Source organism: Macaca thibetana, chromosome 19 (assembly GCF_024542745.1).
Source record: "Macaca thibetana thibetana isolate TM-01 chromosome 19, ASM2454274v1, whole genome shotgun sequence".
NCBI lineage: Eukaryota > Metazoa > Chordata > Mammalia > Primates > Cercopithecidae > Macaca > Macaca thibetana.
The window spans coordinates 20268315-20284740 of NC_065596.1; the positions used below are offsets into that span (position 1 = coordinate 20268315).

General features: G+C 51.8%; 2 protein-coding genes and 1 long non-coding RNA gene across 3 annotated transcripts in view; 1 reads left to right on the top strand and 2 right to left on the bottom strand.

Annotated features, from left to right (window-relative positions):
- The window catches only part of LOC126942871 (uncharacterized), a 224222-nt gene that overhangs the window by 157415 nt on the left and 50381 nt on the right, over window positions 1-16426 (top strand). The gene's annotated exons all lie outside the window — the stretch shown is intronic.
- The window catches only part of PIAS4 (protein inhibitor of activated STAT 4), a 175026-nt gene that overhangs the window by 131678 nt on the left and 26922 nt on the right, over window positions 1-16426 (bottom strand). The gene's annotated exons all lie outside the window — the stretch shown is intronic.
- Window positions 1-16426, bottom strand: part of ATCAY (ATCAY kinesin light chain interacting caytaxin) — a 111267-nt gene that overhangs the window by 4969 nt on the left and 89872 nt on the right. Inside the window, exons 5-13 of the mRNA XM_050770738.1 lie at window positions 15649-15870; window positions 12951-13136; window positions 12416-12518; window positions 10839-10970; window positions 9570-9656; window positions 5412-5510; window positions 2943-2978; window positions 1851-1922; window positions 200-232 (exon numbers count right to left, since the gene is read on the bottom strand). Coding sequence (XP_050626695.1) covers window positions 200-232; window positions 1851-1922; window positions 2943-2978; window positions 5412-5510; window positions 9570-9656; window positions 10839-10970; window positions 12416-12518; window positions 12951-13136; window positions 15649-15870 — 970 coding nt within the window. The remainder of the gene's footprint in view (window positions 1-199; window positions 233-1850; window positions 1923-2942; window positions 2979-5411; window positions 5511-9569; window positions 9657-10838; window positions 10971-12415; window positions 12519-12950; window positions 13137-15648; window positions 15871-16426) is intronic.

The window sequence follows — 16426 nt, forward strand, 5'->3', positions numbered from 1 at the left end:
CTACCTCCCTGCCTCCCCGGTGCCGTATCCCCCACTCCCAATAAGTCATGGGGCAGTTTTCCTGGGATTAGGCTCCCTGCCTGCTTTATATTCGCTGGCAGCTGATTCGATTTTCTGTCCCTCTGGAGAACTCTGACTAATACAGGTCCATGCAGGATGTTCTGAAAACAGCACGAAGACCACCGTGCGTGACACCCACCTTGTTTCCTGATCTTCTGTGACCGGAGCAGACCTGTGGAGAAGAGACGGAGACTGGGCATTATTTGCTTATTTGGGAGCCTGGGCATTTTCCATTTTTTTTTTTAACTTGATTTTTTTTTTTTTTTTTTAAGATAACAGGGTCTTGGTTGGGTGCAGTGGCTCATATCTGTAATCCCAGCACTTTGGGAGGCTGAGGCGGGCGGATCACTCGAGGTCAGGAGTTCGACACCAGCCTGGCCAACATGGTAAAACCCTGTCTCTACTAAAAATACAAAAAGTAGCTGGGCATGGTGGCGGGTGCCTGTAATCCCGGCTACTCGGGAGGCTGAGGCAGGAGAATCACTTGAACCCAGGAGGTGGAGGTTGCAGTGAGCCGAGATCGCACCATTGCACTCCAGCCCCTGGGCGACAAGAGTGAAAATCTGTCTTAAAAAAGAAAAAAAAAAAAAAAAAAGAGATACAGGGTCTTGTGATGTTGCCCAGGCTGGAGTGCAATCATAGCTTGCTGTAGCCTTGAACTCCTGGGCTCTAGCCATCTGCCTGCCTCACCCTTCTGAGTAGCTGGGACTATAGGTGTACATCACCACACCTCGATATTTATTTTTTTAATTAATTTGTTTATTTATTTATGAGATGGAGTCTTGCTCTGTCGCCAGGCTGGAGTGCAGTGGTATGATCTAGGCTCACTGCAAGCTCCGCTTCCCGGGTTCAAGTGATTCTCCTGCCTCAGCCTTCCGGGTAGCTGGGACTATAGGCGTGAGCCACGACACCCAGCTAATTTTTGTATTTTTAGAAGAGATGGGGTTTCACCGTGTTAGCCAGGATGGTCTCGATCTCTTGACCTTGTGATCCTCTCGCCTCGGCCTCCCAAAATACTGGGATTACAGGCATGAGCCACTGCGCCCGCCTGATAATTTTTATTTTTAATTAATTAATTAATTAAATTTATTTTATTTTTTTTGAGACGGAGTCTCACTCTGTTGCCCAGGCTGGAGTGCAGTGGCCGGATCTCAGCTCACTGCAAGCTCCGCCTCCTGTGTTTATGCCATTCTCCTGCCTCAGCCTCCCAAGTAGCTGGGACTACAGGTGTCCGCCACCTCGCCCAACTAGTTTTTTATATTTTTTAGTAGAGACGGGGTTTCACCGTGTTAGCCAGGATGGTCTCAATTGCCTGATCTCATGATCCGCCCGACTCAGCCTCCCAAAGTGCTGGGATTACAGGCTTGAGGCACTGCGCCCGGCCTTATTTATTTTTTTGAGATGGAGTCTCACTTTGTCACTGAGTGCAGTGGTGCTATCTCGGCTCACTGCAACCTCTGTCTCCTGGATTCAAGTGAATCTCCTGCCTCAGCCTCCCAAGTAGCTGGGATTACAGACACCCACCACCACACCCAGCTAATTTTTGTATTTTTAGTAGAGATGAGGTTTCACCATGCTGGCCAGGCTGGTCTCGAACTCCTGACCTCATGTGATCCGCCTGCCTTGGCCTTCCAAAGTGCTGGGATTACAGGCGTGAGCCACCACGCCCAGCCACTTAGTTCCATTTTCTGTCCCTGAACAAGGACCCGCCTCCTACTTAGCCTCCCCCAAGGGACTAGGCAGCCTCCCGTGACTGTCAGCTCTCTGCCCATAGTCCCCTGCACACCTACCTGTTTTCCACTGGTGCCACCTCTGGCTTCTCTTCAGATCTGGGCATCACAAACTCCGGCTGGGGCCTCGCGCTGTGGACAGAGAGAACGAGGTGATGAGGGTGACCAGCCTGGCCAGGCCAAGGGGCTCTCGGCTAGTACTGGCCTCTCTGATTTTCCTGTCCCTGGGACCTGTTTTCCGAACCAGTGAGACGTTCCCCACTTTTGCTATTTGAGAAAACTTCTGGGACCAAGACTCTGTCTTATTTGCCTCTGTTTCCCTTCAAAGCTGACATCGGATCTAGCATGATAAAGGCTGTTTTTTTTTGCTTTGAAACAGGGTCTTGCTCTGTTGCCCAGGCTGTAGTGCAATGGTACAATCATGGCTCACTGCAGCCTCCACTTCCTGGGCTCAAGCAGTCCTCCCAATTCAGTCTTCCTACAAGTAGCTGAACTACAGGCGCATGCCACCACACCTGGCTAATTTTTATTTATTTATTTTTTTTGAGACAGAGTCTTGCTCTGTCACCCACGCTGGAGTGCCATGGCACGATCTCGGCTCACTGCAACCTCCGCCGCCGGGTTCAAGTTCTTCTCCTGTCTCAGCCTCCCAAGTAGCTGGGATTTCAGGCACGAACCTCCACGCCTGGCTAATTTTTGTATTTTTGGTAGAGATGGGGTTATTCCATGTTGCCCAGGCTGGTCTCCAACTCCTGCCCTCACATGATCCTCCTGCCTCAGCCTCCCAAAGTGCTGGGATTACAGCCTCCCAAAGGGCTGGGTGAGCCACTGAGGCCGTCCTGACTTTTATGCTTTATGGAGGGTGAAGTCTGTGCTCAACCTTTTTTTGCCAAGGGTCCCTCATCTTGCACAATAACCTCCAAGGTGGTTGTTAGCATTTTATTTGCTTAATGTAACCTTGCAGCTAAATGTGGGAGCCAGGATTTGAACCCAGGTCTGAGTTTAACGTCCTTGCCAGAGGGGTAGCATCTTAAGCCCTGCACAGGACAACGGTCCCTGCTGCCTGGAAGTCACTGGGTTTTCCTAACTGAGAGTCCAGCTCAGCCCCCCACTGCCCCGACCCAGCCCCAGCAGACGCCACTCTGCACACACCTCTCCCTCCTGGCCTTCAGTCTTTCCTCTTCGTATCTGAAAGAAAGAAAAATATGTCAGAGACGACCTTCCTTTTTCCCCTGAGATACACTTTCTGGGGGAATTCCTTTTCCTTTTCAAGCAGAGAAACAAGCTCTCTTTTTTCTTTCTTTTCTTCTTCTTTTTTATTTTCTTCTTCTTCTTTTTTTTTTTTTTTTTTTTTTTTTTTTTTGAGATGGAGTCTTGCACTGTCGCCCAGACTGGAATGCAGTGGCGCGATTTGGCTCACTGCAACCTCCATCTCCTCGGTTTGAGTGATTCTCCTGCCTGAGCCTCCCAAGTAGCTGGGACTACAGGCACCTGCTACCATGCCCAGCTAATTTTTTGTATTTTTAGTAGGGATGGGGTTTGACTATGTTGGCCTGGCCGGTCTCAAACTCCTGACCTTGTGATCCACCCACCTCGGCCTCCCAAAGTGCTGGGATTACAGGCATGAGCCACTGCACCTGGCCCATAGGTGCATTTTTTATTATAAATGTTTATGTGTTGGCCGGGCACGGTGCCTTACTCCTGTAATCCCAGCACTTTGGGAGGCTGAAGCGGGTGGATCATCTGAGCTCAGGAGTTTGAGACCAGCGTGACCAACATGGTGAAACCTTATCTCTACTAAAAATACAAAAATTAGCTGGGCATGGTGGCAGGCGCCTGTAATCCCAGCTACTTGGGAGGCTGAGGCACAAGAATTGCTTGAACCTAGAAGCCGGAGGACATGGTGAGCCGAGGCTGCGCCATTGCACTCCAGCCTGGGTGACAGAGCAAGACTCCGTCTCAAAACAAACAAGCAACAACAAAAAACAGGCCGGGCACAGTGGCTCATGCCTGTAATCCCAGCACTTTGGGAGGCTGAGGCGGGCAGATTACCTGAGGTCAGGAGTTCAAGACCAGCCTGGTGAACATGGAGAAACCCTGTCTTTACTAAAAATACAAAAAATAAAAATAAAAAATAGCCGGGCATGGTGGTGCATGCCTATAATCCCAGCCACTTGGGAGGTTGAGGCAGGATAATTGCTTGAACCTGGGAGGGCGAGGTCGTGGTGAGCCGAGATGGCACCATTGCACTCCAGCCTGGGCAACAAAAGCAAAACTCCTTCTCAAATAAATAAATAAATAAAATTAAAATAAAAAAAGAAATGGCTAACATGGCAAGTTCAATGTTACGTGTATTTTACCACAATAAAAAAAATGTATGTTTAAGGAGATTTTTGCAGCATGAACCTAGAGGAGGTATTGATGATGTAACGTTCAGTGAAAAAAGAACGGGACTTGATACTGCCCATCCCTTCCCCAAGCTCCAGGTCCCTGAGGGGCTCCAGGAAATAAATTGATGGGTTCCAGTCCCCCCATTCCAAGTCTGCGTTTCCCCTCATTGCTGGCTCCTGGCAGCCAGGGGGACCCAGTAGGGGGGTGTTGGAGTGGTATTGTTTGACTATATCTCCACCCAATTATATATATATATTTTTTTGAGATGGAGTTTCACTCTTGTTACCCAGGTTGGAATGCAATGGTGCGATATTGGCTCACCGCAACCTCTGCCTCCCGGGTTCAAGCGATTCTCCTGTCTCAGCCTCCTGAGTAGCTGGGATTACAGGCGTGCGCCACCACACGTGGCTAATTTTTGTATTTTTAGGAGAGACGGGGTTTCACCATCTTGGCCAGGCTAGTCTCGAACTCCTGACCTCAGGTGATCTGCCCGTCTCAGACTCTCAAAGTGCTGGGATTACAGGCGTGAGCCACCTTGCCTGGTCTCTCCACCTGAACCTCATCTTGAATTGTAGCTCCCATAATTCCCTCGTGTTGTGGGCGGGACCTGGTGGGAGGTCACTGAATCACGGGGGCAGGTCTTTCCTGTGCTATTCTCGTGATAGTGAGTAAATCTCACGAGATCTGATGGTTTTATAAAGGGGAATTTCCCCGCACAAATTGCCTTCTCTTGTCTGCCGCCATGGGACATATGCGACTTCCACCATGACTGGGAGCTACACCTCCCCCAAGCCTAATGGAACTGTGAGTCCCTTACCTTAAACCTCTTTTTTAAATTAATTTATTTTTTTGAGACGGAGTCTCGCTCTGTCGCCCAGGCTGGGGTGCAGTGGGGCGATCTCGGCTCACTGCAAGCTCCGCCTCCCGGGTTTACGCCATTCTCCTGCCTCAGCCTCCCAAGTAGCTGGGACTACAGGCGCCGCCACCTCGCCCGGCTAGTTTTTTGGTATTTTCAGTAGAGACGGGGTTTCACAGTGTTAGCCAGGATGGTCTCCATCTCCTGACCTCGTGATCCGCCCGCCTCGGCCTCCCAAAGTGCTGGGATTACAGGCGTGAGCCACCGCGCCCGGCCCCTTAAACCTCTTTTGTAAATTGCCCTGTCTCAGGTAGGTCTTTATCAGCAGCACGAAAATGGACTAATACGGCGGGGAGGACTGTGGGGCCACTTACTGCAGGACGCAGTCTGGGATCTGGACGTGTTCCATGGGGATGAGTTGCTCCAGGTCTTCCAAGCTGTGCACGTACTGGATCTTGTTGATGAACTTGACGCTGGCAAGGGGAGAAGGAGAGAGAGGTCTGAAATGCAACCCGTGGGGTGGGGGTTACCTAGGTCCAGACAGAGCCGTGGCGACAGGGATGCCCACAGGACCCCACTCCAGGATGCCCCAGGGCAGATGACGATACCTCCCTTGCGCCCGATGACAGCCTTAATTCTCCTGCACCCCATGAATGGGGTGGAGACCCCGGGTCTGCCCCGAGGCCCTTGCAAGCAGGGCCATGCACTCGACATGGGTTCTTGCAATGAGGATCTTGTTGGAAGGAAGTCAGGAGGCGGGGAGATGGTCTTAGGCTCTACAGGCTGTTTTACCATCATCTAAAAGTTGCTCGTCTGTGTTACTTTTTCCCAAGAATGCTTTCCCTCCATGTCACTGCACAGGACGGCACAGCCAACACTCAGTTGGGCACAAGAAGGGGGCACGTGGGGCTGCCAATTGATTCTCGTTTTGTTTTTTTTTTTCTTGAGACAGAGTCTCGTTCTGTCACCCAGGCTGGAGTGCAGCGGTGCTATCTCGGCTCACTGCAACCTCCCAGGTTCAAGCGATTTCCCCTGCCTCAGCCTCCGGAGTAGCTGGGACTACAGGCATATACCACCACTCCCGGCCAATGTTGTATTTTTAGTGGAGATGGGGTTTCATCATGTTGGCCAGGCTGGTCTCCAACTCCTAACCTCACATGATCTGCCCGCTTCTACCTCCCAAAGTGCAGTCATGAGCCACCCCGCCTGGCCCAATTCTCTGTTCTTTAGGGATGAATGGTTCTTTCCTGTCCAGCCCTGAGCTCTGGCCATCTGGTACCACGTGGTGTTTCGTCACCAGCACATCATGGTATTCTTTTTTTTTTTTTTTTTAGAGACAGAGTCTCACTCTGTCACCCAGGTTGGAGTGCAGTGGTGCAATCATGGCTCACTGCAGTCTTGGCCTCCTGGGCTCAAGTGATCCTCCTCCCTCTCAGTCTCTGAGTAGCTGGGATCACAGGTGCGTGTCACCAGGCCTGGCTAATTAAAAAAAATTTTTTTTGTAGAGATGGAGGTCTCGCTCTGTTGCCCAGACTCGTCTTCAACTCCTGGCCTCAAGCGATCCTCCTGCCTTAGCCTCTCAAAGTGCTGAGATTAGAGGTGTGAGCCACCGTGCCTGGTGTTTTATGTGTATTTTTAGAGGTTAAAGATTTATTTAAATTATTTATTTATTTATTTTTGAGACAGAGTCTTATCCTGTAGCCCAGGCTGGAGTGCAGTGGCGCAATCTCAACTCACTGCAACCTCTGCCTCCAGGGTTCAAGCGATTCTCCTGCCTCAGCCTCCCGAGTAGCTGGGATTACAGGCATGCGCCACCATGCCTGGCTGATTTTTGTATTTTTAGTAGAGATGGGGTTTCACCATGTTGGCCAGGCTGGTCTCGAACTCCTGACCTCAGGTGATCCACCCATCTTGGCCTCCCAAAGTGCTGGGATTACAGGCTGAGCCATCGCGCCCGGCCACATGCCGAATGTTTAGATCATCGTGGCACAGATAGAAATTTCCTTTTTTTTTTTTTTTTTTTTTTTGAGACGGAGTCTGGCTCTGTCGCCCAGGCTGGAGTGCAGTGGCCGGATCTCAGCTCACTGCAAGCTCCGCCTCCCGGGTTCACGCCATTCTCCTGCCTCAGCCTCCCGAGTAGGTGGGACTACAGGCGCCCGCCACCTCGCCTGGCCAGTTTTTTTTTGTATTTTTTTAGTAGAGACGGGGTTTCACCGTGTTAGCCAGGATGGTCTTGATCTCCTGACCTCATGATCCGCCCGTCTCGGCCTCCCAAAGTGCTGGGATTACAGGCTTGAGCCACCGCGCCCAGCCAGAAATTTCCTTTTCATTTATATAATCATGAAACCTCAGGGTTGTATAGGAGCCCATAATCAGCCTCCAGTCTTGTTGGCTTTTAAATGGGGATAGCTTACAGCTCCTTCCCCCTTTGTAGATTCAAAAATTACATCTTCAACATTCTCCATGGCCAAATAAACCAAAAGTGATAGAATTTAATTGTTTTGTTATTTATTTATTTATTTTGGAGACAGAGTCTTGCTCTGTTACCTAGACTGGAGTGCAGTGGCCCGATCTCAGCTCACTGCAACCTCTGTCTCCCAGGCTCAAGCAATTCTTGTGCCTCAGCCTCCCGAGTAGCTAGGACTACAGGCGTGAGCCACCACTAATTTTTGTCATTTTTAGTAGAGATGGGGTTTTGCTGTGTTGGCCAGGCTGGTCTGGAACTCCTGACCTCAAGTGATCCACCTGCCTCAGCCTCCCAAAATGCTAGGATTACAGGCCTGAGTCACCACACCCGGCCGTATTAAAAAAAATTTTTTTTTTTGTAGAGACAGGGTATTGCTGTGTTGCCCAGGCTGGTCTTGAACTCCCGGGCTCAAGCGATTCTCTCATTTCGACCTTCCAAAGTGTTGGGATTACAGGCATGAGCCATGGCGCCCTGTGAAGAATAGAATTATTGGGTTGGTGCAAGAGTGATTGTAGTTTTTGTAATGAAAAGTGTGGCAAGAACTCCCATTATTTTTGCACCAACCCAATATCTACATTAAAGGCAAAGGTGGGCTGGGCGCGGTGGCTCAAGCCTGTAATCCCAGCACTTTGGGAGGCCGAGACGGGCGGATCACGAGGTCAGGAGATCGAGACCATCCTGGCTAACACGGTGAAACCCCGTCTCTACTAAAAATACCAAAAAACTAGCCGGGCGAGGTGGCGGGCGCCTGTAGTCCCAGCTACTCGGGAGGCTGAGGCAGGAGAATGGCGTAAACCCGGGAGGCGGAGCTTGCAGTGAGCTGAGATCCGGCCACTGCACTCCAGCCTGGGCGACAGAGCGAGACTCCGTCTCAAAAAAAAAAAAAAAAAAAGGCAAAGGCAATCTATGTTTCTGAATTCTGGAATATAGAGGAGAAAGTGCAATTCTCTTAGACTGAAATGCGTGTTTTCCATTTTGCCTGCGTGATTCATTATTAGTGCAAATGATCCATAATTAGTGTATTCCTCATCTCATTTTGCTAATATGTAAATAAACCCCTTCAGGGTACTTAGCAGTCCTTGAAAACAGCATGTTCAAAGAGTCTGCCTTGAAAATCGTGCCTGCTGTGAATGTGTCCTGTCGTCTCTTTCACTCATCCCAGATTTGTAACTGGGAACATGAACATTAGGAATCTTTATTCAATTCAGTGTTTTGCATCAGATTAAATTAAATTTGCATGACATTTTATTGGATTGAATAAGGCATTTAACATGCCTAATTTTATTTCCCTTGATCTGTTTTACTCTATGCTTAACGTAGTAACTATGATACACATTATAGAATATATATAGTTTTACATTTTAAATTTGTTGTTAATTAATCATATTATTTATTTATGTATATATATTTTTTATTTTTAGAGACAGGGTTTTGCTCTGTCTCCCAGGCTGGAGTGCAGTGCAGCGATCATAGCTCACTGCAGCCTCTACCTCCTGGGCTCAAGTGATCCTCCTGCCTCAGCCTCCTGAGTAGCTGGGACTACAGGCGTGTGATGCCATGCATGGCTGATTTTCTTTTGAGACAGGGTCTCACTCGGTCACCCAGGCTGGAGTACAGTGGCTTGATCACGGCTCATTGCAGCCTTGACCTCCTGGGCTCAAGCCATCCTCCCACATGAGCCTCCCAAGTAGCTGAAACTACAGGTGCACACCACCATGTCCTGCTAATTTTTGTATTTTTTGTAGAGATGGGGGTTTTGCTATGTTGCTCAGGCTGGCCTTAAACGATCCTCCCACCTCAGCCTTCTGAGTAGCTGGGATTACAGGTGTGAGCCACGGTGCCTGGCTGTGTGCAATTTAAAACTGTTTAAAGCAATAATATGTATCATCATACAGAAGCTGGAACATGCAGATCAAACACACACATGGATGCACACACACACAGATGCACACACACGTACACATGTGCACACACAGATGCACACACAAATGCATGCATACACACACACACACACACACACACACACTCAGGCCACCAGACTCGGGTTGTAGCCTCCTCATCTTACCTGATGAAAGGGCGAGAGATGGCCAGCACAGTCCGAATGAACCACGAGGGGTGGACGATGATCAAGGACTTCAGGTTTTTCCGCAATCTGTGTGGGGCCGCAAAGGAAGCAAGATGGGCTCCTGGGGCGAGCCCTCGGGAGGGAGGAGTTGGGTGGGACGGGAGAGCCACAGGCAAGCATTCGTCACTTTGCTCATTTCACATGTGGTCTCCAGGTACCTGTCAAATCCCTGCCCCCATCCAAGACATGGGGGTCCCATGGTGGGATAAAGACACACCCTTTGAGTCCCTAAGACCCCAAGGTGGATGAGGTAGATAGAGACCTCGTGGTGCAGAGCAGGTGAACCAGGTTGGCAGTTATTTGAGCAGCCAAGATTGTATTTTCACCACCTAATGCCCTAGGAGGGACCAGCCTGTCCTTGGAGCCTCCCTCCACTAACCTGGGTGCAAGGACGGATTTGCTGGCTCAATTTTAATGTCACTCTGAGGCTATTTACGATAACCCCGGGTGGAAGCAGCCCTTGCCCATCAAGATGAATGGAGTGGACAAACCATATGTGGTACGTCCATGCAATGGAATATTATGCAGCCATGAAAAGGAAGGAGGCTCTGACACAGCCTACAATGTGGATGCACCCTGAGGACGTCACACTCAGTGAGGAAAGCCAGATACAAAAGGACAAATCCTGTGTGATTCCAGTCCTAGGAGGTCCCTAGAGTCATCAGATTCACTGAGACAGAACGTAGGATGGGGGGTGCCAGGGCCTGGGGAGAAGGAATTGGGAGTGACTGTTTCATGGGGACAGAGACTTGCTCTGTCGCCCAGGCTGGAGTGCAGTGGCATGATCTTGGCTCACTGCATACTCCATCTCTTGGGTTCAAGTGATTCTCCTGCCTCAGCTTCCCAAGCAGCTGGGACTACAGGCATTCATCACCACGCCCAGCTAATTTTTGAATGTTTTTAGTAGAGATAGGATTTCACTATATGTTGGCCAGGCTGGTCTTGAACTCCTGACCTCAGGTGATCCGCCCACCTTGGCTTCCCAAAGTGCTGGGATTACAGGTGTGATCCCCCTCGCCCAGCCTATAAGTGTTTCTGTAGAGACAGGGTTTTGCTGTGTTGCCCAGGCTCGTCTCAAACTCCTGGGCTCAAGGGACCCTCCCACCTCAGCCTCTCGAAATGCTGGGATTCCAGGTGTGAGCCACCAAGGCCGGCCCCCTGTGTGATTTTCATGCCCCCGCTGTGCTTCCTGAGGCATCCCCACCTCACCTCCGATCGATCATCTGGTAGCACTTCTTCAGCCAGCCGATCCCCGGCATCCTTCGCCGGGGCGTGGCGCCGTTCAGGTACACGATCATGTAGTCCTCAGCCACCAGGAGCTCTAAGCTGCTGATGACGTACCTGCTCACGGGGCACAGAAGGCAGGGACCCAACATGGAGGGGTCCAGCGTCAGGACACCTGTGGTGCCGACCCCGCCTGCCTCCACCCCTGCCCTGGCTGGGCCAGCCGCACTGGTCCTGGTGTTGTCTGCTGTCCTGGCGGACTGCAGGGTGGGAGCGGACATGGATGATCCCAGCACACTCCACATGAGTGTCAGCGGGCAGCCTCCTAGGGCAGTTACCCTTTTATTGAGTCTTGCTTTTTTTTGTTTTTGAGATGAAGTTTCGTTCTTGTCGCCCAGGCTGGAGAGCAGTGGTGCGATCTTGGCTCACTGCAACCTCCGCTTCCCGGGTTCAAGCGATTCTCCTGCCGCAGCCTCCCTAGTAGCTGGGATTAAAGGCACCTGCCACCAAGCCCAGCTAAGTTGTTGTATTTTTAGTAGAGACAGGGTTTCACTATGTTGGCCAGGCTGGTCTCTAGACCTTGCTTTTTTTTTTTTTTTTTTTTTTTTTTTGAGACGGCGTCTCGTACTGTCACCCAGGCTGGAATACAGTGGTGCCATCTTGGCTCACTGCAACCCCCGCCTCCCGGGTTCAAGCGATTCTCCTGCCTCAGCCTCCCAAGTAGCTGGGACCACAGGCGCCCGCTAATATGCCTGGCTAATTTTTGTATTTTTAGTAGAGATGGGGTTTCACCATGTTGGCCAGGTTGGTCTCAAATTCCTGGACTCAAGCGATCCTCCCACCTCAGCCTCCCAAACTGTAGGGATTACAGACGTGAGGCCTTGTGCCCGGCTTGAAGATGGAAATCTTACTAATAACAATGATAAGAGTTGTCATGATTGATGAGCTCTTCATATCAGCTATCAGGTGCTGTGTGCGTATTGCCTGTATCTGTCATCATAAAATGACACCTGTGTGTCTTTGGGCAAGTGACTCAACCTCTCTGTGCTCAGGGTGCTCACCCGTAGAATGGAGGGAATGGCGTCTGCCTTACAGGGCTGTGGTCAGGGTGGGATGTGTTAGCAGATGGGAACCCCTTAGCCCACGGCTGCCACAGAGTAACTGCTCAGTAAATGATAGACAAGAGGACGAAAAGGAGGAAGAGGAGAAAAGAAGAGAGAGGAAGGGGAGGAGGAAAAGGAAGAGGAGGAGAGGGAGGAAGGGGAGGGGGAGGAGGAAGAGGGAGGGGGAGGAGGAGGAGAAGAAAGGGGAGGAGGGGGAAGGAAGAAGGGGAGGAGGAGGAAGAGGAGGAGGACGGTGAGGAGAACAGGGTGGCCCAGAAGGAAAGCCACTGTGAGCCTCAGGGCCAGCAGGGACTCAGATCAAGGTCTGTGGCCGCCACGCCCTTCCTTGGTGCCAGGCAGGCTTCCTAGGCCCACAATGCAATCCTTGCAACCTGGTGCCCCTGCGTCCAGGGAGGCGTCAGAGCTGGCCCAAGGCTGCCCACGCGGGCGGGGACTCACAGGAAGAGGTTCTCCATGATGTAGTGGTAGTCGGGGAGGCTGCTGTCTGGAAGGAAGCAGGCTGCGAAGACGATGATGGCGTTGAGGCCTTCGCCATAGTACCCTGCGGAGAGGCAGCTGGTCGGCAACGTCAGACTCCTCTCCCAGCCCTGAGCTGCCTCCTGCGCACCACCCACCACGTCCCGGTGCCCACACGCTCGGGAGGGCAAGGCGCTAAGCCACAATAGCCAGTGACCCCTCAGCCAGTCGGTGCCCACACGCTCCGGAGGGCAAGGCTCTGAGCCACAGTAGCCAGTGACCCCTCAGCCAGTCTCTGCCTTTGTTGGGGAATGACAGTGACCATCAGGAGCCCTCACTGCGCCTGCCTGGCCATGCACACCTTGCCCATAGTCCGTCCACCCCAAGCGAGTTGACGGCTTAACATCCCAGTGCATCAGACAAAGAGACTGAGGTTCAGAGAGGGGCACTGACGAGCCTCCTGATGCCCCACGGGCCGGGCTGGAGCCCCAAGGGGGCGCCAAGGGGCAGGTCTCACCTCCGTGGGTGACCACTTTCATGTAAGGCCGGATCATGTGCAGGTCTATACGGTGTTCTTGCTCCCCGATGATCACCGTCCGCCACAGGCGCCCGTTGGCGGCACCGCCGTCCTCCGTCGTGCCGTCCCCAAATAGATCTGCGCTGTCCCCGGGCATGTTCTTGGCGGTGGCCACGGGGGTGTCATCTAGAAGCAGGAGGGGAAGAGTCGCATGGATGCGAGTCCAGATACCTCCCGCCCTCCCACTCAGCCTTCCTTCCCCTCTCCCGTGTCCCTTGGTGCCGGAACCCACACGTCCTTCTCTTCTCCCCACCTGGCTGCCCTGCTGACCCATTTTCCTCTCCCACTCCCGCTTCAAGGCCTGGCTCAAATGCCGCCTCCTCCAGGAAGCCTTTCTGGACATTCCCTTTGCTGGCCTCCCAGGGTGCTCTGTTGGTTAAGGACCTGTGTCCTGGAGCTTCTCAGAGCTGGTGAACGCATCTGCTTCATCAAACCACGAGGGCACTCGGGACATGCGTGCCTGGGTTCTACTCTCCCAGGAGCCTGGCACACAGAGAGCGGTCCTCATGCCTCAGCCTCCCAGATACCTGGGACTACAGTTGGGCACCACCACATCCAGCTAATTTTTGTATTTTTTTTTTTTTTTTTTTTTTGAGACGGAGTCTTGCTCTGTCACCCAGGCTGGGGTGCAGTGGCCGGATCTCAGCTCACTGCAAGCTCCACCTCCCGGGTTTACGCCATTCTCCTGCCTCAGCCTTCTGAGTAGCTGGGACTACAGGCGCCCACCACCTCGCCCGGCTAGTTTTTTGTATTTTTTAGTAGAGATGGGGTTTCACCGTGTTAGCCAGGATGGTCTCGATCTCCTGACCTCGTGATCCACCCGTCTCGGCCTCCCAAAGTGCTGGGATTACAGGCTTGAGCCACCGCGCCCGGCCTAATTTTTGTATTTTTGTAGAGAGAAGGTTTCGATATGTTGCCCAGGCTGGTCTCAAACTCCTGGCCTTAAGCAATCCTCCTACCCTGGCCTCCCGAAGCTCTGGGATTACAGGCATGAGACACTGCATTGTCCTGAATTCCTTTTTTTTTTTTTTTTTGAGACGGAGTCTCGCTCTGTCGCCCAGGCTGGAGTGCAGTGGCCAGATCTCAGCTCACTGCAAGCTCCGCCTCCCGGGTTTACGACATTCTCCTGCCTCAGCCTCCCGAGTAGCTGGGACTACAGGCGCCCGCCACCTCACCCGGCTAGTTTTTTGTATTTTTTAGTAGAGACGGGGTTTCACCGTGTTAGGATGATCTCGATCTCCTGACCTCGTGATCCACCCGTCTTGGCCTCCCAAAGTGCTGAGATTACAGGCTTGAGCCACCGTGCTGGCCGGTCCTTAATTCTTTTCTTTCTTTTTCTCTCTCTTTCCTTCCTTTCCTTCTTTCTTTCTCTCTCTCTCCCTCCCTCCTTCCCTTTCTTTTTTTTTCTTTTTTTTGTTTTTGAGACAGAGTCTCATTCTGTCGCCCAGGCTGGAGTGCAGTGGTGTGATATCGGCTCACTGCAAACTCCACCTCCCGGGTTCACGCCATTCTCCTGCCTCAGCCTCCCGAGTAGCTGGGATTACAGGCACCTGCCACCACGCCCGGCTAACTTTTTGTATTTTTAGTAGAGACGGGGTGTCACCGTGTTAGCCAGGATGGTCTCGATCTCCTGACCTCGCGATCTGCCTGCCTTAGCCTCCCAAAGTGCTGGGATTACAGGCGTGAGCCATGGCGCCCAGCCCCACCTCGCTCTCTTTTTAAAAAATTTTATTTTTAGGCCGGGCGCGGTGGCTCAAGCCTATAATCCCAGCACTTTGGGAGGCCGAGGCGGGTGGATCACGAGGTCAGGAGATCGAGACCATCCTGGCTAACACGGTGAAACCCCGTCTCTACTAAAAATACAAAAAACTAGCTGGGCGTGGTGGCGGGCGCCTGTAGTCCCAGCTACTCGGAGGCTGAGGCAGGAGAATGGCGTGAACCTGGGAGGCGGAGCTTGCAGTGAGCCGAGATCGCGCCACTGCACTCCAGCCTGGGCGACACAGCGAGACTCCGTCTCAAAAAAAAAAAAAAAAAAAAAATTTTATTTTTGAGACAGGGTCTCACTCTTTTTAAAATATTTTATTTTATTTTATTTTATTTATTTTATTTTATTATTTTATTTTATTTTATTTTTTTGAGATGGAGTCTCGCTCTGTCGCCCAGGCCGGACTGCAGTGGCATGATCTCGGCTCAGTGCAAGCTCCGCCTCCCAGGTTCACGCCATTCTCCTGCCTCAGCCTCCCGAGTCACTGGGACTACAGGTGCCCACTACCATGCCTGGCTAATTTTTTGTATTTTTAGTAGAGACAGGGTGTTACCGTGTTAGCCACGGTGATCATGAGGTCGATCTCCTGACCTTGTGATCCACCCGCCTCGGCCTCCCAAAGTGCTGGGATTATAGGCATGAGCCACCGCGCCCAGCAAAAATTTTATTTTTAAGACAGGGTCCCATTCTGTTGTCCAGGCTGGAGTGCAGTGGCATGATCACGTCTCACTGCAGCCTTGATCTCCTGGATTTAAGGCTAGACAGCTTAGACTAGCTTAGACTGCCCCACTTGTGACTCTCTGAGCCTATAGGAATCCAGAGACAGAAAGGTGGGGGCCCTCCCGCAGGCCCCCGAGAGACCCCGAACTTTACCTTCCCACTCCAGTTCGTTGCCATTCCCCAGGAACTCCAGCGAGTCAGTCTCATCGGGGGTCTCGATGTCATCCACGTTAATATCCAGGTCATCAGGGGTATCCAAGAAGTCATCGGACAGCAGGGATCCCTCACTCTGATCCAGAGAAATGTTGATATCTGGGGCCACCAGCGTCTTCCTCTTACGATGCGCTCCGTTGAAGTTTAGCGTGTTGGGAGGAGCTGCAGGGAAATGAGAAACACGGAAAAAATCTTTGCTTTCTCTCTTTTACCTCCTCCCCGTTTTCCTACCTGGTGGAAGCTGTTTTATCATACAGGAATGGGGAAGAGAGGGTAGGCTCCCTTCTGTGTCCATGCCATTGTTGGGGGCGGGCAGAATTAAGCAGGCATCATCCTGACGGGGTGAATGTTATAACCACTGTCCTGTGGGCAGGGGCGGGGCACTTGCCTCAGAGATTAAAGATGGATGCTTGGACATTGGGTAGACATGAGTTCAAAGCCTGACTTTGGCCTGGCTGCGGTGGCTCACGCCTGTAATCCCAGCACTTTGGGAGGCCAAGGCGGGCGGATCACCTGAGGTCAGGAGTTCGAGACCAGCCTGGCCAACATGACGAAATCCCGTCTCTACTAAAAATACAAAAATTAGCCAGTTGTGGTGGTGGGCACCTGTAATCCCAGCTACTTGGGAGGCTGAGGCAGGAGAATCACTTGAGCCCAGGAGGCAGAGGTTACAGTGAGCTGAGATCATAGCATTGCACTCCAGCCTGGGTGACAGAGC